Raw genomic sequence first — 23,720 nt, forward strand, 5'->3', positions numbered from 1 at the left:
CATCAAAAGAATCAAGAATCTATACATGCATACCAATGTTAGTAAAATTTAGTCAATACATGTGCTACGACCACAATGTTTTTCTAGCCCCACTAGCTTCAAACACATCCTTGGGCACTTAAAACAGAGTAGGCCAGAGAAACTGCAGAGATCTATCTCAAGGAACAATGGATCTCTATCAAGGTGCTTTCAACAATAAAAAAGAAGACAGTTCCTGAAGAGTCACTACTGAAAGCTGGAACTAAAGCTAAAAGTCGACATAGAAAATGAACAAAAAAATCAAGTCCAGTCACAAGAGCCCACAAGCCCTGATATAACACAAGCAAATCCTTCCTCATGCTAAACCAGATTATTTTTCTAGATGAGAGAAGGGTGCATTTTTCAGGAATGGCCTCCTTGGCTAAGAAGAAGAGGCTTCCTCTTTTTTTTTAAGGCAGACTTAGAAGCATAAAGAATTTTATGTAATTTCATGCATAAACATCTGAAAGACAAACAAGGATCTTGAAGCTGAAGACTGAATATTGAATATTCAATCTATCTGAAACAACTCAATACTGAGAATGCCTTCCTGGGACCATGGGTGCCTGTGGAAGATTTCTGCTGAGTTCTAACAACTCAGAAATCTGCTCTCAGAGGAAGAGATTAGAGAGTTGGACTCATTAGCATCAAACCATCATAGGCAGAAAGCTTCCTACATATCATATTAAAGGTGCTTTTGCCAAGTTAAAAAAAAACCTAGTGAACCTACAGAAAAGCCTGAAATTCTTGTAATATTTAATATTTAATGTCTTTTCAAGAATGGAATGAGTGCTATCCAAGTGTTACTATGTGTGCCTGTCTTCAAGGGGAGAAAGAGGAAGTGGCAGACTGAGAAAACCGCTCATCTTTCACAGTCCCCCCACCCTGGAAAATTCTGGAGAAGGACTAGTGACAGATAGATTAGCTGGTTTAAGAAGCCTGTATAGGTGGACCCATTGCCTTTTTCTGCTGAAATTGCCAACAATTATGCCAAATTCAACAATGGGTTTGGAATATGAGTCAATGTCTTCCAGCCTGAAATGAAATGTAACCCAGGCACCTAAGCAGTAAAGAGTGATAAATAATTGTGAGCAAATACATATGCATAGCATACACACAGACAGATGATAGCATGTGACAAAAAGTGATATAAGACAAAAAATTTACCTCCACTAATGTGGTTTTGTCCGGATTTTCCCGCTGTTGGTAAATGCACATGCTAAGAACAGAATACAGTTTTGCCATGCTCGATATACTGACGTTCTCAGTGGCTGTAACAACAGCATCCAACACTTTCTGAAGAAAAAAAGTGGAAACTGCAATTCAGAATAGGACACGGTGTGTCCTACTTCCATATATTGTTAAATAAAAGAGTCACTTCGGAGAGCTGATTAGATATTTAACTGGAGAAAACAAGTTAATTTCTCACACTTCCGACAAATGGAAGGTTCAAAGTTCACACAATATTTTCTTACTCATCAATCTATGACATCAACAATCATAATTGCCAATCAACTGTCTCCAGAACAGCGAGGAATGACACAATCCACTACGTAATAGAGTAGCTGCCACTGAAAAGTCATGGGTTTATTTCATTAGAAATGTAATACAGAGCCCTGGAAAATATGTCTTTAGAAGCCAGGCTACAGATCTTCCAGATACAGCTGTGCCAGCTGGAAACAGAAGCTCCTTAGGTGCTCACCTCTACCCATTGGCTGGATGTGTACTGTGCCAAACACCAGTGAGCTCCTACCTTTCAACTCAGCAGTGGATGAACTAGCAGAATGACCACCTGTAGCAAATTACCAATCTGTCACACAGTCCCTTCTGTTGTGGAGATGTGAATGTGATAATCTGTGAAATGCAACACTAACAATCTAGTGGTACCACTGCAGTTCAGTAACTCTGTGTTATGTGAGGTTGTGAAGATATGGCTTAAGAAAGCAGCTGCACCAAATGAAAATATTACTGCTTCACAGCTGTTTGCCATTGACTCAGTCCTGCTCAGATCAGTTAGCACAAGGTTGGAGCATTACCCTGAACTTCCTTCTATCCAACGCACAGGTAAGAGGCACACGCTTTCACCTGCTGCAAACACAACACATAGGACATGAAAGAGGTGCCTGACCAACATCCCCAGTGAAACTACTTCTAATTGTTGCCACATAAGTGTCTGCATTTTTTCTATCTGTTCGTCAAGTTCTATGCCTATTTCCAAGCAAATAAACAAAGAGAAACTGCCACTAATCAAACCAACTCAACAAACCCAAACCAATAATTTTAAAAACCTATCACATTCAAAATCAACCAAATATATATTTCCAGAAGCCTATTGGCTTCAGGAAAGTTCCAAAGGGGTTCTCTCGTACAAGTGTCAAGTTCCAGTGACACTCATGTTAAGGAAACAAGTTTTCTACATGTTTCATGACTGTAACTTTCTCCTCACAGATGAGAAACTATATATAATCTGAAACATCTATAAGGGCTCTACCATACTATTTCTCCAGCTGGAAATAACTTTAGCTGGAAATGCTATTAGCACTCTGACTCTAGAAAAGCCTTTGTGGTTTCTCTCCATATGCAGGCAGATGTGAACAACAAAACCCCCTAATATTTGCTTCCTTAGGACACCAGCCTTAGAAAGCTAGTTTCCCTTCTACAAATTATGACACAGCTTAAAAATGTGACAGAAATTGGGTGGACAAGCCCCTTCATCAGAGGAGATTCCAGTCTGGTCATATTCTCCCCATACAGAAGAAACATCCAAATTATATTCCCTTTCTCAGACAGATAAACAGCAGCCTCTTCTGCTTTGACCAAACTCCAGGACTTCAGCTAGCAATTTCCTGCATTGTAGTCGAAGTAATATTCCCTGAAAGTCAGGTCCTTCTTTTATGCCCTCTCCAGTTCAGGCAAAGGAACCTCTTTTTCTCACTGCAGCTAGGCCCACTTTTCACCCTTTTCCCAGCTACAGCCTAGGGTAACAGCTTCTCTCCTACAGGCAACTAGAAAAATCTTATAACACTGTAACTGTATCAATGTACAATTCTAACAATGGATTTTTAAAGAATTATGGAAAAGCAGGTATTAGTATTTTATCCAGGTCGTGCTTTAGGTCAGCCCGCTAACTTCGGGTTTAACGCCATACCTGCTAAAAATCAAGGTCCTTTTCTGGTTCCTAATAAATGAAAACATGAAACAGGAAAACAAAACAACCCTACTCCAATCCATCATAAAAACTGCATTAATAAATAACAGTACTAGAAGGTTGTCATCAGGCTACTTTAAGATTTAACAAGCCCTTTTATATTAAAAGTTAGGAAGAGAACCCCATCTTCTAAAATACATCAAGAGCAGCAGTTTACACCACTTGTAGAAACAACTGTCAAAGTCTCTTACATGCTGAATTATTTCACAAGCCATATATGCCATATGTTTGGATTGGCATTGGTTAACAATGGAGTCAATTTACAATCATAAAGAACATGTCCTACTTTAGTATTAACAAAATTGAAGTTAAACTTACTCTGAGCTCAGAGTTATCCACATAAACTCCTCGCTTCTTAATTTTGATTGCTTTCTTGTCCAGTACTTGTGGTTGCACATCCACCTGAGAACATCTTGCGGGAAGGTGTATCTGTGAATCTGGATTGACACAAATTTAAGTCATGACTTCCCTTAATGTGGAATAGAGTATCCACAAAGTATTCTGTAGCTAAAATAGGATAGTATTTTTTAATATTTCTCTGCAATAACAGAGAAAAATTTTAGTCAATGGTGTTCAAATGCAAGTACATGAAAAATGATTGACAGAGAATTATCGCCAAAGCAAATATTGTATTATCTGTTAACTCACAGTAACAAAGTTGTATATGCAGAATATCCTTACCTGCATTGTTTTTTGATGCAGGTGGTACAGCAGCTTGCTTCATAATCAAGTCCTCATAAAACCCTTTTCTTTCAGCACAGGTAGGCCGTGGGATATTGAAAACTTCTCCACGATTAGCATTAAACAATGTTTTTATCTACACCATGAGAAGAAAAGCGACTTCAGATTTTACAAGGCCACAAAAGTTTTTATTTTTTATTCCAAACAGATGAATGCATTTGTAAATTACACTGAATAGTCATCTAGATAAAACAAGCTACTAAAAGTTAACTTCTCAGCCTTAAAAGGCTGGATTTTCATAGCACCTGCAGACTAAAATACCTTCCCTAATCAATCTTCTAGATTTTAATGCATGAAAAAAGTATGATAAAGTAATCAGAAATGGGTGGCATTCACCACCAATACTGCTTATTGTACATTTACTCAGCTTGATGTCCTTTAGCTTAAATATTTATGACAGCTACAGAGGGAAGAGGCAGGGCTCAGCCGACAATGCCAACTTCTTGGTAATGTGAGTTGTTGGTTTATTTGCTTTTTTAAATTTTAGAAGGCAATTATCAATTTTATAAAAACTTCTATTACACAGACAAAATAATCAGAACAGCATATTAATATTTTAAACACCCTCATTTAATGAACACTCTCAGATTCAAGAAAGCAGAGCATATGTTCTTAATTAATTTTTTTAAGAAATACAACTAAAAATTGATTTCCAAGTTGCTTAAACAGAAGTTAGTCCTTAGCTTTTTAATTTGTCAAGTTTCCACCTGGACGAAGAAAGCAATTGATTTTTTGTGAAATAATTTAATATAGAAATTATACTCTATCACTATGACGACAGTACCTTTTCAGTAAAAAAAAATTCAGAAAAGCAATCTTTTTCCCATCTACCTTTCAAGCATTGTGTATTCTTCACTAAGTACACACCAAACCATCTTGAAGCTACTGAACTAGCTGTCTGAAGTGTATCTATATGTCTGTCTAGTAAGCACAAGTGTGTGAGAAGGGATAAAAAGGTTGGGTCAAAGTCAATCTCTTTACTCAGAAAACATTTTAGACAAATGCTTTCAGCATTGTTTTGTCTAAGCAAATTTTAAGAGACAGGGTTAGCCTGAGTAATAACAGCATAAATCTTTTAAAAGCAGCACAGCACTCAAATGTTTCAATGAGTTGCAAATTAACAAGAGACTGAGTAACAAAGAAAGAAAAGTATTGATGGAAATACCTCTTCAGGGAGATCTTCATGTGGCACATCAGATGTTGCAAGGAGCAAAACTGGAGCAAAATATGGAATGTTATTCAGTAGTCCTGTAAAACCAGCTTTCAGAGTAGGTCCAACAGCCTCCCACCACGAAGGGATTTGTGGGATATAAATGATACTTGGTGCTGTTCTTTGAGCTTCTCGTATCAACTGGTGAAATGAAAGCTTGGATAAGAAAACTGCATCATGTAGAACAGGCCACTAAGTAACTACATATTACTCAAACTATCTTGTGAAATAAGAGTGCATAAAGGCAAGACATCAAGACAAACCAATAAATGAACCACTCCTTAGTATGGTAACATTTTCACTTTGACTCATAGACATATGCAGACAGATACAGAACTGAATCAGATTTCAAAACTACTTAGAGGTAAAGTAACTCCTAAAGAGCCTCAAAACTCAGATGATATGATGATGTGCCTGAAAAAGCAAGACTAATCCTTTAGCAAGATGTCTTAGCCTGGAGAAATTGCTACACAAATGTGACTGCACCATTTCCAGTTCAGTGTGAGCCCATACCCACATTAGACTGGAGCAGAGCCTGAACAGAGCCTACGAGAAAAGATGAGTGCTAACACAGTAAAAGAAGCCTGGTCACAAATCATAATTTCAAACATATTTTATAAGAGGTGACCAGTCCTTAGCCTGCCTGAAGAGCTAAATTCCTCAAAGCCTCTCATTCCTCTCATTATCAAAGAATCCATCAGACCAGATGATGTGCTTTGAAAGATCACAAACCACTGCCCACAGATGACAGTTCAATCACAAAAGAGGACACAAATCTACTGCATAAGGGAAGTGGCAACAGTCCTTTCCCATGGCAAATTTCTCTATGCACCATTTCAGAGTAACACTGTGCAGGGAGTTCCTGCCACAAGATAGGAAACATGGTATAATCATGCACTAGACAGGGTATTTATATTGTCATAGGTGCAACCATAACATAACAAAAAGAGGATTGTTCCTCCTGTGTGGCAAACAGGTATCCAGTCACATGATGGATCTGACCTATACAGCTCTAAAATGCTGCTAATAAAGATCAAAATATTTTAATACAGTGATACCAAGAAATGAAATTTATTTCCTGCCTAAAGGTAGAAAATCAAAACTGCAGTAATACACTTATATTTATTTTTCTAGTTAATGAACACACATCCATTTACACGTTAAGTATTCCATGAATTGCAACACTTTAATTGCATTTCACTGCAGCAGAGCACACTGTATATGTATATTCGAAAGAAAATTATTTTCACAAAAATTTTGGCTGCCCTACAAACACAATAAAAGAAGGTTACAAAAAGTGCATGATGCCATCAGGCTGATGCAGAGCCAGCTACTGGGATCACAGACATTTAAGAAGAAACAAAACCAGCTTTCTGGATCCCATCAAGACGAGCAGGATTACTTGCAACAAAGAGGGGCTTATTAGCAGCATCTCTCATTATCCCAAGCTGCTAGCAACATCCTCCCTCTTTCATTTCAAATAGAAATGAAACATAGCTATGTACAAATGTCTTTATTCAGTATCATTCCATCTACAAGAAAAGTGAGTTTTCAGACAAAAGTAAACGTAACAACAAATTCAAACCAGGCCAACTCCTTTAACAGTGAGTTGTGCTTATTTCACTAGTTTATAATACAGTTCAAGAATCCTATGAGATCAACAGAAAAATAGATACCTGTGAACATGTTTCTTCCTGTGATGTGCTGCTAACAAACAAGGTTGGTAGGTCTAATGTATAAGCTGGAAACTTCTCCAGGGCATGTAATACGGCAGGTGCCAAATCAAAAGCCTGCCCACATCCTGGCTCTTCAACTAGTAAGAACCTTGGCCTGAAAGATGTTGGCTGGTAAGAAGGATTTCTACAACAATCAGAAGAAAACAAGTTTAAAAAAGAGTGATGATGAGGCACACAGATGCTAAATATTTTTCCCATACATTTTCTCTTGTCTAAATATGCTCCATGTTCAACAAAATAATAAACTGCTCTGTGATTCTGTGCTCAAGAAGACCAGTCTATTTATCGAAGCCTATTTTCTCAAAAACTGGTATCACTCCTCTGCTAAAATATCCTGTCAGTCCCCCTCTGCTATTCTTTTGGTTGGGTTATGTAACAGTTCTTAAATCCCACAGTGGGACTGTCCAGGCAAATACACACAAAGAAATTGGTCAGTCACCTGATACAGGGCAAAATAACAACTCTCACAGCACAAAGAGTCTGGGTCTCTTCACTGTCTATACACAACATTTTTCAGCTTGTCTTGATTTTAAGTGAGATCTCTACACCTGTCAAATTCATCTAAAATTTGGCCACAGTTCCTGGAGATGGTGGGCAGAAAGGGGCAAAACCACATTTCTAGAAAAAAAAGTAATGTGGGTACTGAAACACATTAGTTGTATCTGAAGAAGAATATGACTGGCTTGCTTAAATTACAGCACTGCACTAAATATGTATAAGAGTTATTTTATTCATTCTAGTTGTTTCATTTTTGACTTGTGCAATAATTTCCTAGTCAGCCTGCTTTACATCCATGAAATACACTTGTGAAGAGGCTTGTGCATTTTCCCACACATTACTATTGTACCTTTACTTGCTGAAGTCAAAGATCCTAGAGAATTAACCAAGCTCAGCAAGTCATGTTTTCAGGGCAGCACAGCCACAGGAAGGGAGAAAAATATCTGACAATAATCTATTATGAAAATTATTGGACTATGTGACTTCCCCAATTAAAATGTCAAATGATAACAAAAAATCAGTAGGGTAAAGGAAAAAAATTGCAGACATCATTTAAATTTTTCTCACAGTGATTTAACAAACTACTTCTTGATTTTGTTTCTGATACATAATTTGCTACTGGTTCAACCATCTTGGAAGCTAGAATGGTAAAACATGGCTCCAATAATCCATAGAGGTTTTTTAAACTAAAAGGTCATAATGAGCATTTTTGGGGTCTTGAGTCTTTGAAGGAATACTATGGATTAAAGCAACATATTTTAATAATCTGTGAACCAGCTGGGCCAATCAATTTGACCAGTTATGGCAGTATAGTCAGAACAGTCAGATCTAGTACCCATTTGGATCGTCACAGCTGAATTCTTGCAAGTATTGATCACCCCCACATGCAACCTTAACTCCTTCATTTAGCAGCCATCATATTTACGTAACATTTTACAGATGCAGCCATCTCAAAAATGTCACCATAAAGAGGACAAACAGGTACCTGCTAAAAGTGCGGAATTCTGCCTTTTTGCTGTCAGGCTTCTTTTCAGAGATTGATGGTGAGTCATCATCACTGTCAAACCCATCGTTACCTAAAATAGGATTTAAAGACAAAAGAAATTTGTTACCTTGACTGAATAGTTCATATCTCACTCTTGCTTTAATATGCCTTTGAAATCAGTACTGGAAATCATTTGTCTTGCATTTTGTTGTTTGAATTTTATTATCTGGAGAGTACGCTGTACCAGAGATCTAAGGAGTCTATACAAAGCTGTCCTGTCTCATGATTTGCATCAGGTATTAACTCTATTGACAAACACTTGGGAGGGTTTTTCCTTAGAATAAAGATGATCAAAAACAACTTTTGTAGTTCCTAGATACCAGAAAATCCCTTCTCTCCTCATTTAGTTTATTATAGACTACATCAGTGGACAAAGGAAGGGTTGCAGACATCATTTATCTGAATTTCTGTTAAGTTTTTGGTGTGATTCCCCACAGTGTCCTTCTCTCTAAATCGGAGGCACATGGATGTGATGAGTGGATGGATAAAAGAATTGGTTGGATAGTCACATCCAGAGGGTAGCAATTAATTGCTCAGAGTTCCAGTTGACATCAGTGACAAGTGATGTCCCTCAGGGGTCCCTACTGGGACAACTGTTATTTGATATTTTCATTAATGACATATATGAAGGAATTGAGTGTAACCTCAGTATATTTGCTAGTAACACCAAGCTGAGCAGTCCAGTTGACACACCTGAAGGATGGAATGCCATCCAGAGGGACCAAGCTCAAGAACTGGAACAATGGGAATCTCATGAGGTTCAACAGGTCCAAGTTCAAGGTGCTGCATTTGGGTCAGGGCAACCCCCAATATCAACATAAGCTGAGGATGAACAAATCAAGAGCAAGAATGACTTAGGGCTGCTGGTGGATGAGAGGCTGGATATGACACAGCAATTTCTGAGTGCTCTTGCAACTTAGAAAGTATCTCAATTGTATCTGGGGCTGCATCCAAAGCATGGTGGGCAGGAGGCCAAGGGAGGGGATGCTGCCCCTCTGCTCTGCTCTGGTGAGACCCCACCTGCAGTGCTGCATCAGCTCTGGGGTCCCAGCCCTGAAAGGACATGGACCTGCTGGAGCAAGTCCATAGGAGGGCCATCAAGATGATGAGAGGGATGGAGCACCTCTCCTATGAGGAAAGAGTGAGAAAATTTGGTTTGCTTAACTTGGAAAAGACAAGGCATCAGGGTGACCTACATTTGGCTTTCCAGTATCTGAAGAAAACCTACAGAAAAGATGGACTCCTTACAAGAGCATGTAGTGCGAAAACAAGGGGGAAAGGGTTCAGACTGAAAGAGAGTAAGTGTAGATTGGATATTAGGAAAAATTCTTTACTGTGAGAGTGGTGAAGCATTGAAACATGTTGCCCAAAGAAGTTGTAGATGCCTAATTCTTGGAAGTGTTCAAAGCCGGGCTAGATGGAGCTCTAGTGGAAGGTGTCCTTGTCCAAGCCAGCAGGGTTGGAACTAGACAAACTTTAAGGTCCCTTCCAGTGCAAATCATTCTATGATTCTACAGTTTGGAAAGAAGTGCCTTATTTGTGAAACCTTTGATCCATATCTGAAATTATTAACACGATGTGAGCTACTGTCAATTACAGGGGCCTCCAGTAGAGAGCCCATAGTTCTCTACTGCATGTTGCAAGTCATGCACAGCTCCTGTTCTGCACACGCAAAGTATAAAATTGCACTGTCATTATGGCTGTGAAGTTTGTGTATGTTGGCTGCAGAAATCAGAAGCTTTTGCTTTGCCATGATTTTAAACAATTAGATGCTGTTGTAATACCTTGGTTCTTCTTCAGTGCAAGCTTTGCATGGGGAAATGCTCTCTGCAAGGCTTGTAAAATTCTTTCCAGGGTGTTTTCTAACAGCGGCTTTGAAATAGGCGGTAGTGCTCTCCCAGGTGAAGCCCCAGCTCTCTGTGATGCTGGAACAATCTTCTGCATGGCCATGGTAAAATCCTTTGCTGCTACTTTAATTGATCTGGCATCTATCTTCAGTCTTTTGTCACTCTCATGTATCTGTGGATAGCGGCGGCGCAAAGCACAGAGCCCAGCTTCAACACATAAGGCTTTAATATCAGCCCCGCAGAATCCTGACAAACAAAACAAGAATGTTACATCAACATATATAGGTGTTATATAGGTTCAAAACTGTCTAGATGGCGAGCCAAGAGTGTTGGTGAATGATGCTACATCCAGCTGGCAGAGGATTCACTAGTGGGGTTCCCCAAGGCTCAGAACTGAGTCTAGTGCTTTTTAGTATCTTTATCAATGACATGGATGAGGGGATTGAGTGTACCCCCAGTAGGACTGTGGACAACACTGAGTTGGTGGGAGTGTTGATCTACTGGAGATCAGGGAGGCTCTGCAGGGCTGGATCTGGACAGGCTGGATCAATGAGTATGAGATTCAACAAAGCCAGGTGCAGACTCCCGCAGCAGCTACAGGCTGGGGGCAGAGTGGTTGAACAATGCCAAGGGGAAAAGGACCCACACTGCTTTCAAACTCACCAACACTTTTCTCAGCCAGATCTTCAAGTAAGGTGTCCGATGGCTTCAGAGTCCAGTCTCGTGTGTGAATTCTGAAAATTTCTAATCTTGCCTAGAAGCAAAACGGTTGAATTTTAGTTTGCCTTAAGTTTTCTCTTAAGAAAACAACCACAACACAAAACCCCCAAACCTCTCACACTAGTACAAATATTTTTCTTGTCTGCTAAACTTCTAAGTATTTTAAATGTCGATTATTAATAGACTCGCTGCTTCTTCAAGCAGGAAATTTAATCATTCTTAAATTCTTACATCAAGGTCTTGTGGGGGGTGCAGTGAAATAAAAGGTGCATCTTCCATAAAAAGTGAGTTTTATAAGCATGAGACCTGATGATTTTGAAGAAGAATTTGTAGTGAAAGGCTCATCTGCAAATGGACATTTTGTGTCAAAGGAAATTTTCTCAAATTTAGCAAAATTTCACAGTGACAGTTTCAGTAGTTCATCACATTTGCTTTTTGGCCAGTTCATTCAAAGTAAACAGTCCTAGTCCATTTAAAATTGCTACAGTTGCTACCAAGAACAAAAACTATGACTCGAACTACCGTCACTCATCCAGAAAATGTCAAACCATCCATTCTTATCTCTGATCTTAGCAAGACTTTCAGTGGAGTATCTCCTGGTACGCAGGTGAATTATAGCACACTTCTAGAATGCTTCCACAGCAGAGAATTGTGCACTAGATCTGTTTCATGGCACCTTGTCTCTTATTCCTGAGAGCAGATAAATACTGGATACAAATGTTTGTGCTAAATGCACTGTTTCATGCATTTTTACTAGCCTTCAATCCTAGTAGCCTTGTATCTTTGCTCCAAAAAGTGCCAAGAAAATATCAGTGATAGCCAGAGAAAAAAACCACAAAAGCAGAGTTATAGTTTTGCACACCATCTCCCTCCCAGCTACCCTCACCCCAATATTTTTGGTTGCTATAAAGCAATTTTTTTCCTTGCTTAGCTATTGCCATTGAACTCAAAGTGATGCACCTGTGCAGAGTACTTCATATCTTTGTCCAAGAGAGAAGCAGCTACTTGCTGACATCATATTATTCCTATATATATTCAGCACCAGGTTTGCCCTTCACAGAGCAATGGAATGCCTCCAGGTATCCCTCTTGTGTCCAAGATGAACACTACAGATGGAGACTTGCACAGCTCCGTGATGCTGGCTCATTACAGGGATTTGTTATAAAGGTGGGCTTTAGCACATAAGGTCGAAGTTCTGACCTCTTTGTTTGGCAAGTTGAAGCGGAATTCTCGTTCAAAGCGCCCAGGTCTTCGCAAAGCAGGATCTATAGAGTCCAGTCTGTTGGTGGCTCCTATTACCACAACCTCTCCTCTGCTGGCTAAGCCATCCATAAGTGTCAAAAGTGTCCCCACAACAGAGCTAACAGAAAAATATAATTTTCATTCACTGGTTTAGTAAATTTTCTTCAGTCCCACATAACCTTCTCCACTGATCCCTCGAAAAGGACAAGTTTTTATTGACAAGAGCTATTTTAAGACATACCAAAATACAGATAAGCTAACACAGACCTTGTACTGATATCAAGCTTAATGAATTGTTTCCAATTATTGTTTAAAAATAATCTGAAATTCACTAGTACTGAATTACGAGTTTTCAGGTTAAATGAAGGTGTCACGTCCAGATAAGTAGGTTGAACTCTTTTTTTCATGAAGATTAAACATCTTTTATGTAGATACAAGACATGTCTTACCTATGAACCTGGTCTTGTTTGCTGGACCTTACAGGAGCAAGAGCATCGATCTCATCAAAGAAAATAATTGAAGGTCGCATCTGGTAGGCCTACAAAGAAAACATAGGAACACTGACATGAGGAAAAAAGCACTACTTGAAAGAGAAAATGCATGAAGGTCATTATGGTTAAAAAGGCACTGGAGCTAGATTTTTCAGACCAGCATCAGGGATCTCTACTAATTAACCTAATGTGAAACAGCAGCCTGTCAACAGAAAACAGCAGCTTGTCAACCCACTGAGACTGGGTGACAGGAAACAAATCCTACGAGTAGTTTTTACTGCTATTTGGCAACCATGACAATAGAGACAAGACTCAAAGTTCCTGGAAGAGACTTTCCATTACTAATTTAAATGAACATGATTTCACCCTGCATCTGTTTCCCTCTCACTTAAAGTTACCATCTCTTGCTTTCTGTGACTGAGTTGTGTGTATGGTGGAGGGTTTTTGAGGGTGGTGATGATTTTCTTGTTTGCTTTACTAATATTTTCAATACATCTCAAGAGACTCTACTGAAAAAAGGAACACTGATAATCCCATTTCAGTGGAAAGAGATTACAAAACATGAAAAAGAATGAGCTCTTCTTGACCACAAAAAGTTAGTTACAATTCCAACGGAACACATGGGATGTTTCAACCTTACCTGCTCAAATACTAAACGAAGCTGTCGTTCAGATTCTCCTACCCATTTACTCATGCAGTCGGCAGCACTTCTCATGAAAAAGGTTACTTTCCTGTCACCTCTGCTACATTCGTTAGCAAGTGCACGAGCAACCAAGGTCTTTCCAGTCCCTGGTGGACCATAGAATAAACAGCCTCTACAATTTAAAAGAAAGAATTTTTTAAAAAAATCTCATCAGAAAAAGCATCATGGAAAAGTATCTATTACAACCCCCATCCCTAAAACACACAACTCTGCTTTCCTAAGCTGAACACTTCACGGGTAAGATAGTAACAGCTGAAGTGTAAGAAAAGTCAAAAGTGTTCTTACACAATTCTGCAAGGCAGCAAACAAAATTAATGAAGAGAATAATACAAATGTACAGAATCTTGAGAAAAGATAGTAGAATGCCAGTTCTGACAAAACAACAGAGATGGTTATAGTAGAGTGGAGCAAAACAAGAGCAAACTTACAGTGCAGAATATGAGACTGGGCTAACCCAGGAATCATCAGTTCATTTTTCAATGATTCACTTCATATTCATTCTTGTTTTCACAAAAATCAATATTTGAGAGTAAAGCATTTCATTCTCCCTTAAAAAGTTTTAAGTGACTGGATTGATCTCCCTTTTGCTGGTGATTAAGGAAGAAGAATAGTCTAAAAAGGGAAAGGTATTCTGTATTTCTGTATTTCCATCAGCTAGCAGAGTCAATGCACTGCTGCTTCAAAAAGAATTTCAATGAATAAAGAAGCAAAACACTGATTTTCTTTTCAATGTTTGTAATACTTTTAAATTCACTGGAAGCAAAGAATTTAAAATCCTATTTCAGTATACCATGACCAAGGATATATAAAGCTAATGAATCACTAATAACCTCATTTCATAACACAGAACTCGCTTAGCTGTGTAAGAAGGGAACATTTTATTATTTTAGCCAAAAAAAAAACAAAAAAAAAACAAAAAAAAAAAAAAAAAAAAAAAAAACACCACTGCGAAGTTCTAGTTGCAAGTCCCATCAATTGTAAAACTAATACCTGAAAATACTTGGGGAAAAAAAGGGTTTATGTAAGACAGAACTAGACATCCACAAAACAAACTACAGTTAACTAGCAGCAGATAATTCCTTCCTACTTACAAACTAATCAAGTCCAGTTGCATGCAGGATTCTAAAGAAAAAAAATCTCTAACTCCACGTTCTAAAGGCAAGACATTTTTAAAGGATAGTCTTGCCACACAGTAAATCTCTGAACCTACATACATGTATGTTGCATTCTATCCTTTTTTTAAAAATTACTTTTTATTCGTGCTAAAAAGAACCATATACACTGCTGAAAGCTTTGAAGCATGGAAACATGTTGATACCTCAGTTCAATATTCTGAAAATAATTGAGTTAAGAACTTATAGTTTTAAATGGTGTCTCTTACCTTGGAGGTTTAAATTTCAATATCTCAAAGACGTCAGGATAAAGCAACGGCAAAATGATCATCTCTTTTAAAGCTGAAATGTGGTCAGATAGACCACCCACACCATGAAATTGTGCCTAAAGATGAAGTCAACAGAACACATGTTAAAGAAAGCTGCAACCTCTATAAGGTTCCATCACAAATTGATGTCAGCACAAAGAAAATGTTAGTGGGAATTTACAAATTGCTTGAGAGAAAACTGTAAGCCAAGGGAGCTGTAGATGCTCCATTACTTGAAGCTTTCATAAATATTGCAAATGTTTCACTGACACAATGAAATAAAAACACTTACTGAACCATCTATTTGCATTTGCTCCACACCAACCAGACTTGCTCCAATTCTCATGTGGTCTTTATTGACTTCATTTAAGTTGGCTTTCTGAATTGCTTCAGTTTTCGCGTGATCATTTGGAACTCCCTTTATGTTATCTTTCTGAGAGCTGGCCGAAAGAGACCTAATTTGAATAAAAGGAGAAAGAAAAAAGTGCTTTCTAATTTATTATGCAGTTAGATGATTTTTGATTTTATAATGATAGCAAGTGAATCCAAAAGACCTTATAAATGAGCATAAACTTCCTAAATGGCTATTAATTCTGGTTGTTTTACATTTAATGGTCATGAGTAAATAAAGAACTTTAAACTGAGTTAATTATTTTTAAAACTCTTAGCACTTGCAAGTATGACTATTGCTATAATTTAGAATTTCATTAGGCCTTTTTCTTGTTTAAGGATAGTTTCATAAAGAAACATGAACTCTCCTGAGTGATTGAATAAAAAAATCCATTGAAACTTCCATATAGGGTCTCCCTGTAAGTTGTCTTCAGTTTTAATAAACTGTAGTCTTTAAGATTAAGTCTTAAATCTTAATTTGTACACCCTTTAAATCTAAGATTTTGAGAGAGACATTAAGGCTTCCAGTCCAGAAAACTGAATTTCAGTTACACAATCTCAGCCACAACCCTCATCATCTTACCAGTGACCAAAAATACAGCATTTTTAAATAAAATCTAATGGCCAATAAAAAGGATGGCCTCCCTGCAGTATTTGTTTTCCTTACATCCTCAGACTACCACAGTAACAATCTGCAATTATATTAATCTCTAATTACCACCAGTCCAAAAAAATCTAGAAAACATTATTCAGTCATATGAACAACAACACTCTTTTTAAGGAGAACTGTCATGAACCGTACACCAACCTTTTAGGTTTTTTTTTTTTGCCTGAATCTCTCTCTTTGACACATGAAGTACGTTTGGAAGACCTTCGGTTACGTATTCTTAGATCTATTGAAAGCAAAGAATTTAGAATTTGTTACAAACAAGTTTGAGAGAAACTAGGATAATCAAAGGCAGAAAATGGGACAGGTATTATCCATCTCTAATTTCAGGGAAAGTTTCAAGGAGGGGATGTTGGGTGATTTAATAAGTGCACAATAGAAGTAAAAAGACACACACTTGATATTCAAGAAAAATTGAAAACCACAAGAGCAAGATTATTAAATCTGTTAAATTGCTATTCTTTTAAGTGTAGATAGGTCATTTTTTTTTTAACTGAAAAGAAAAAATAAGGTTGCCAAATGGCAAGAAAATAAGATAGAATGTGCACAGGATACATGCATGCAATGAGATTTACTGGCAGAATGAAGTAAGAAATATAAAGAGAAGAAGTTTTGTACTTGTATTTTCATTAAAAAAAAAAACCTAAACCAACCATCCATTTCCATGCAAGAAATTAGCTCTCAAGAGACACTGTATAATATAAAGTATTGTATAACATACTGTCTTGGGTCTGACTGGGATGGAGTTAATTTTCCCCACAGCAGCCCTCACAGTGCTGTGCTGTGCCTTGGCAGCTGGAAAGGTGTTGATAACACACCAATGTTTTGGCTATTGCTGAGAGGTGCTGGCACAGCATCAGCACTGTCTCCCCAACATTCCACTCCCACGCAATAGACTGGGAAGATTCTGGAAGAGGACACAGCTGGGATGGCTGACCCAAATTAACCTAAGGGATTTTCCATTTCATATGACATCAGCTTAGCTATAAAAGTTAAGAAAAGTAGGAGGAAGGTGGGGATTTTCTTATTTTAAATGTTTGCATTCTGGAGCAATTGCTACATGTGCTGAAGCCCTGCTTCCTGTGAAGTGGCCAGACGTCACTTGCAGAAGAAGAAAACAAAGTTGTTTTTTTTCTTTGTGCACAAATTTTTCTTTTGCTTTGGTGAAATGCCTTAACCTACAAATTGTCTTCCATCTTATTTTCTGTCCCCAGTTCAGCTGAGAGGCGGGAGTGACAGAGCAGCTTGGTGAGCACAAGTGTCAAGCCAAGGTCAGCCCAGCACACCTACTTTCCAAAGGAGATTCATAGTGCTCAGCAGCTTTTCTCTGCCGGAAGGAGCGGCGCAGGCCATCGCCTTCTTTTCCTTCATTGCTTTCTGGGGAAACAACTGCACATCAACACAAGGTTAAGTTGTGTAAGTACTGTTGCAGATGTGATGTATTCAAGACACACTACATGACATATCCCCACCTGTCCACAGCCCTTTATCTTGTAAGCATTTTGGAAAAACATGGATTTTTTTTTCCTCTGAATACCTGTTATGAGCTCACTATAGTGCAGCCCTAGAGCTTACAGCTTATAATGGCAATCGCAACATAAATTCTTTAATAGATGAAAAAACAACAAGTAATTCAGCCCATTTCAATTGTTAAAGACAAGGCTTTTGGTTGGACCATAATCAAGAATATTTAAAGCAGAAATAGGCTACAATGCTACCTGGATCATCAGGTTTTTCATTGTTAGTTCTTCCCATATTTTGGCTTTCCTAATTAAGAGAAAAAAGAAAGATCAGTCAGAAATATACAAAAAAACTGTGGGCATATTTGTTACTTATATGGTGACATTATCAAGGGACTCCATATACACTAAAGATTACATTAGGCACAGGAGGGGAGAATGGGAGCATCTGCCTGGTACCCAGGATTAATAACAAGCATTTCTGCTCTAAAATAGGATTTAGTACAGGTGATAGTTAAACACTTTCCCAGATGCAAAAAAGAGTGCATCAGTTAATCCCAGGTAAATAATCCAAGAGTGTAGGAGCAGAACCTGGGACAAAGCAATTCCTAGCAGACAAAAAAATCATCCTGGAATTTGAGAGATGATAAACAAAGTACTATGGAAAATTCTGCTTTCATTAGAAAATAAACAAACAAAACCAAAGAAAACAAAGGAATTCAGGTCTAAACAAAAAAATACCTATAAAAGCAGGCTATGAAGATGTTTAAAAAGCAAAGCCCCTGTCATTCAAAAGGACAGTGGACTAACTTAATAAAGGAAAACTATATGGGGATATGGTTGTTGAATATCATTTTCACATGAGTTCTTCTCACAACAGAGGACTACTTGAGCTCACAGGCAAGGCTGGAGGAAAACACAGATAAAGCATGCATCAGTTCTTAGTAAGATTTGAAGTGAAAACTCAAGCCCTGAAACAGCTGTTCATAAGCAGAGTCCATTCAAAAGTCATAATACAATTCAGAAAGCATAGTTTATGGCATGTATTGCAGCATTTCACTGCTATTTTTCAGTTTCTTCTGAAGAAGATATCATCCACCCTTAGAGTTTAGATGTAACATGACTGTAAGGTATTTAACTATAATTGGTGAGCAAAACCAAACAGTTTTCTAGACCAAACTGTACTTTGGAAGCTTGTTCAGCTAAATTAAAAATACAACTTAATAATTCCTCCACATGAAATATCATACGAATCTTCTCCCTGTCATCCACTTTTTTGCAAGACTGCTTCTGAAATACTAAGACACAAAGTTGACATGTAAGAGAAAAGATAGGCAGGTACAAAAAATCTCATTGAAACCAGCACACATAACCAGCATGACACTTCAATATAGTGTGCACAAAGCAAGTAATTGACCTCCAGCTAATTTTTTCAACACTACTTAAAAATTAGGTCAAAAAATTTACTATTTTACAGAGAGAATTATGAACAAGTGGTTAAGCAATTGCAATCATACACCATTTTCAGGTTTATTTTCTCCTCTTGCTGAACACAATAAAAAATCTAATTTAGCCATAAAAAAATGAACTCTGAAGATCATATTAAGATAACAGAAAAAATTATGGAACTCTGTCATCACACTAAGGTTGCTCTGCATGATAGCATTAAGTCATTTTTAGCTCACACTCTTCCTCAGACTGTGTTGGAAGGAAGTGACAAGGACCATCAACTTCAACTCTTAGTAGGGCTTACTCTTCTTGTAACTGGAATTAAGGTCTTATGCTGATTTTCTGTGACTATATACGGTAGAAAAAATATCTCACTGCTTTTACACTTTGCACACCTTTCAGAAAACCATGTCAGTGTGGGCTTTACAAAGAGAATTAGGTTACAGACACACAGACAGAAATACTAGGATGGTTTCACTTTGTATCCAACCTTCCACTGCATCTTAACTCGACCTGGCATTAGAAAATTATTTTTAAGCATGAAAGAAAAGTTAATTAAACATGAAGGTGCTTCTGATGCCAAGAAAACTGATTTAGAGGAAAAGTTTAATAGACCAAAAGTCACAGCATAAAATGATTGTTTTGGAGCACAAGAACCAGCCCACAAATAGCAGAAACTCAGGTTTGATGATCTCTGCAACAGGCAAACCGAAAATGAGGACACCAGTAGCCAATTTAAACATTAGCTTTCCCAAATTCTTTACACATGAAACACCTGCCAGATACACCCTTCTGGACATACTCTGAACTGAAGTCTTAAACAACCACTAGAACCCGTTGCCAAAAAAAAAGCTCAGGTTCAAGAGCTTGGTGGTAAAAAGACCACACTTTATATAAATTAGCACTTTAACAATAATGACAAGACATACCCATGCAGGCAGAGTAAAAGAGAGGGACCCTGTGTGCCAGCTGCTGTGGAATGTTGACTGGAAGGCTGTGAGGTTGCTCAGCAACAGCCCCCTCCAAAGTTCCAGGCGTGGCCACGCCCAGTCCTGGTGGGACTCTGCTATAGAAAATGCCTCTTGCAGCCCAGAACTTCACAATTTCAGAATCATGGAATGGTTTGGGTTGGTGGGAACCTTTGAAGGTCATTGATTTCAATCCCTCTGCTGTGAGTAGGGACTCCTTTCCCTAGGCCCTACCAACCTGGCCTACTACAGGGCATCCAGAACTTCCCTGGGCAGCCTGTTCCAGTGTCTCATCACCCTCACACTACAGACCCGTTGCGTATGGAGGGGCACACACACAGGAAGTCTCAGCCTAAACACATTGATGTCTTCCTGCCAGGAAATAGATCTTTTTCCATTGCCAAAATGAGAAAATCCCTAACCAATATTATGCCCAAATGCTTGCTAATAGAGCTTATTTCAGTAGCTTTATAACGTGATGAAAAACCCTAGACACTTTTAAATTTGCCAAACAAAAGAGACTGATTTGTAGTGGTGTAACTACTTTGTCAAGTTTGCAGCTTTGGTGGACCTCAAAATTACCTTTTCTTCAGCTTTTGTCCCAACTCACATTACAGAAAGTATAACGTGAAACTGGTTTGATCACATTATTTTTCGTAAATACAAATGAATTGGCATTAATTCTGCTACTCGCTTTTAATTCGTTATCAATTCAGTTTCATGTTATCTGTTCCATTACTTTTTCCTGAGGAATTATGTGACACTGACAAGTCTATAATTTCCTGGCTCATTTCTTATATTCTATTAAAATATTGGCATATTACCTTTCCTTTGCACTCCTGAAATTTCCCCTGTGTAGCAAGACTTACTGAAAATCAACATTAATGGTCCAACTCCTCAACAGTTCTTTAAACCTGTAGGATACAACTTATCCAAACCTGTTAATTCCAAAATCTTTCATTTCCTGTTCCAAAGCAAAAATAGAAACAGCTTCAAAGTTCATGAAGTAGATATAGCTCTTATCCCTCCAGCTCAAGCCAGTAAGAACTGGGAGTTGCCAGGATCCCCCATCACTTGGAATAATTCATAGAGAACAATGACAAGAAAACTTTTAACTGTGGTACAGAAGAGAACATCACAAGTGAATACTCTTTGACCTATTCTTTGTTAAAACACAGTTATTTCTGGATTGGCATATGTGGAAACTGAGATGTAGGGAGCCTTAGCAATATCCACTGTGCATGTATTAAACATAAGGGCAGAAGTTGGGAGGTCTGAGCTACTCACTCATGGCCTAACAGCTACAGGCAGCTGCTCATACATCCTCTGGTATGTAACCCAGAAGCTGCAACCAAATATTACCACATCAGACCACAAAAAACCATGTACAGCTCTTCATTATTAGCTGTTTATCTTTTTATTGTAATCACAGTTAACACTAACTATGAAAAGGGAAGCAAAAGAAATAATTGCTGGGGTTTTTCTTTCTTCTGTGCAATTTCTGGTGTTTGCTTCAGAGCAATTTTTTTTTAAAGCAGTCAGCACACATAGAATTAGCATGGTATGTAATTATAACCAATTTTTAAAATAATACTGATAATCCTTTTGTATTTTAAATTGTTTTTTTAAGGAGATAAAGGACAAAAAAGAAAAAAAATAATGCAGACATGCATACAAATATTGTGTTAGAAACCTAGAGAAACAGACAGGGAGATCATAAGTTCTGAAACATGCCAGTATGCATAAGCATAAAAGAATTACAAAGTCAAATATAAAAAAATTAAAAATTTAAATAAATGTCTGATATAGTCTAGTAATAAAACAGTCACACTTCCATATAGCATTTTCTGACATATATTCCAGTAGGAAAGCAGCTGAGACCAACTGAAGCAAGCTATAATGTTATAATATTGAATTGCTCTTGGCCATATTATCGAACACAAGTTATAAATTTGAATTTTATTACTTTATGCTTACTGCTTGGAGATGTGGAATGAGCCAGCAACAATAAGAAATCTTTATAAATTTAATAGTGTATTTGCTTCTTTGTGATTTAGCATTCTAAAACACTCAGCCAAAAGAACGTCTGCATTAAGAGAACATCAGTGACTCATATTCAGGGGATGGACCACACCATATCTGGGATTGCTTTGATAATGCTAATTCAGCTCAGCTATGTGAGTCCCTTTCCAAGAGGGGTCATTTAATGAGAATATTCTTTCTCAGAAAATCCTGTCTTTATCGGAACATTTGTGTTGAACAAGATGCTAAATATGAGGCAGTCCCAAATTTGCTGTAGTGAATGATGTAACACTTGTGGAACAGTTGCTGGATTTAGGAATATTTGAGTATTGCCCAGAAGAATATACATTGCTCTTTTTCTGTAAAATTCCATGGGCATACTGGAATAATTTAAATAATAATTTTTCAAAATTGCAGTTAATTTTGTTTCCCTCATTTTCTATACCAGATTTTAAATCCTCTCATTTGATTTGTGGAATTTTAAAATCTTATAGTTGTAATTTAATATTTAGTAGACTGAAGGTCTTCAAGGAATTGCAGCTACCCATAGTTAGTCAGAAGATGAGCTAAAGGATAATTCATCTATTCATCTAAACCAAAGTGACTGTGATAATTTGTCCTATTTTCCTTTTTGTAGTATTTTTAGAACTTAATTCCAGGAGACTAGGCAGCCTGAAGTTATTAATTACTATGAAAAATCAGCTCCAAGGGACCCCATCTTACGTATCTAAAGTGAGTGAGCAATTTTGGCCATACTTCCTTTGTTTGCATCCAAAGCCTGGAATGAATAGAAATGTAAAACCTTATATCGTGTCTGAATAGCCAAACAAGATGTATATTCATCAAGTCTGTGGCTTTTTGCCCTGCTCCTAAGATAAAGAAACATTCATACTTGGACCTGAATCTCCATCAATGTTTCTCCATCCAGGTATTTGATGTGAATTGAGGGATTTCCAGGATTTCTTGTGCAACCTTCATATCAGCTTAATTTACTTTCAGCAAGCAAAGATGATACATGATACCACGGACACAGATCATGAGAGTCAAGAGAAATTAGTAGTTGGTTGTGAAGTGCTTAGGTGCTGTCATGAGGAATACCATAGAAAAGTCTAAGATATGAACAATGTCTATCAAGAGCAGCATTTGAGCAGAGAGTGATAAACAAAATGCAAGATCACGTGTTGAAATGGCGAGAAAATAATAGTGAAATATTTGGCACCATCCATTCATTCCAATAAATGAGGAAGGGTATATAGAAAGAACAATTTATGATCTGATAATGCAAGGCCATTGTAAAGTACCTTTGCAGAGGGGCTTAAGCTTGCATCGACATTTTTGATTCTGACTATTCTAAATCTTCTCATCTTGTACGTTTATGTGCCATTTCCTCGATTTTTGTTAAAATAAAAACTATCTACTTCATATTCCAGAAAGATACATAAATGCAATTTATTTCATATTACTTTTCATTTGGATCTTTGAATCTCCTGATTGTTTGGAACTGCTAAACCTCTATAATTGAAGTTTATATCATTAAAAAATACATGCTACAATTACCCAAACATACCCTGATATATGGTATCAGTAGGTACCCAGCTCATTAAGGAATTACATAGATAGTTGACACATTGACAAAAAAATTACATGGAAACAAGACACTCAATTGAGCAGCTTCCCCCTGATGCTTGTTTTTTCTAATCATCTGGTCTACAATACAACATTATTGTTACATAATTCTTTTTCCTTTTGACTTCCACTTTTCTTTTGCACATTAATATATAGATTTAAATAAATTACTTGAAAGTTCAGTTGAAAATCTGAACCACATCTGCATTTACAATCACCAATGGATGCTTTGGTCACAGTAAAATAATTACTTTCTTTT

The 23,720-nt window shown here is 37.5% G+C and overlaps 1 protein-coding gene across 1 annotated transcript; it reads right to left on the reverse strand.

The window, feature by feature from the left end:
• Positions 1-3,169: 3,169 nt before the first annotated feature.
• Positions 3,170-19,997, reverse strand: LOC136359247 (ATPase family AAA domain-containing protein 2-like). Its single transcript, XM_066315743.1, has 16 exons — positions 19,775-19,997; positions 17,227-17,325; positions 16,078-16,162; positions 15,172-15,334; positions 14,841-14,956; positions 13,397-13,571; positions 12,715-12,803; positions 12,224-12,383; positions 10,967-11,057; positions 10,241-10,549; positions 8,397-8,487; positions 6,854-7,037; positions 5,133-5,318; positions 3,908-4,043; positions 3,545-3,663; positions 3,170-3,196 (listed from the first exon to the last, which is right to left on the reverse strand). The coding sequence occupies exons 1-16, from the start codon at positions 19,995-19,997 to the stop codon at positions 3,170-3,172; spliced, it is 2,253 nt and encodes a 750-aa protein (XP_066171840.1).
• Positions 19,998-23,720: the final 3,723 nt, after the last annotated feature.

This window comes from Sylvia atricapilla, chromosome 1 (assembly GCF_009819655.1).
Source record: "Sylvia atricapilla isolate bSylAtr1 chromosome 1, bSylAtr1.pri, whole genome shotgun sequence".
Taxonomy (NCBI): Eukaryota; Metazoa; Chordata; class Aves; order Passeriformes; family Sylviidae; genus Sylvia; species Sylvia atricapilla.

Coding starts and splice junctions, on each gene's coding strand:
- LOC136359247 (XM_066315743.1), bottom strand. CDS start 19,997: ATGACCTTCAAAGGTTCCCACCAACCCAAACCATTCCATGATTCTGAA. Junction 17,326..19,774: donor CTTTTACTCTGCCTGCATGG/GTATGTCTTGTC, acceptor GTTGATGTGCAG/TTGTTTCCCCAGAAAGCAAT. Junction 12,384..12,714: donor AAACAAGACCAGGTTCATAG/GTAAGACATGTC, acceptor TTTTTCTGTTAG/CTCTGTTGTGGGGACACTTT.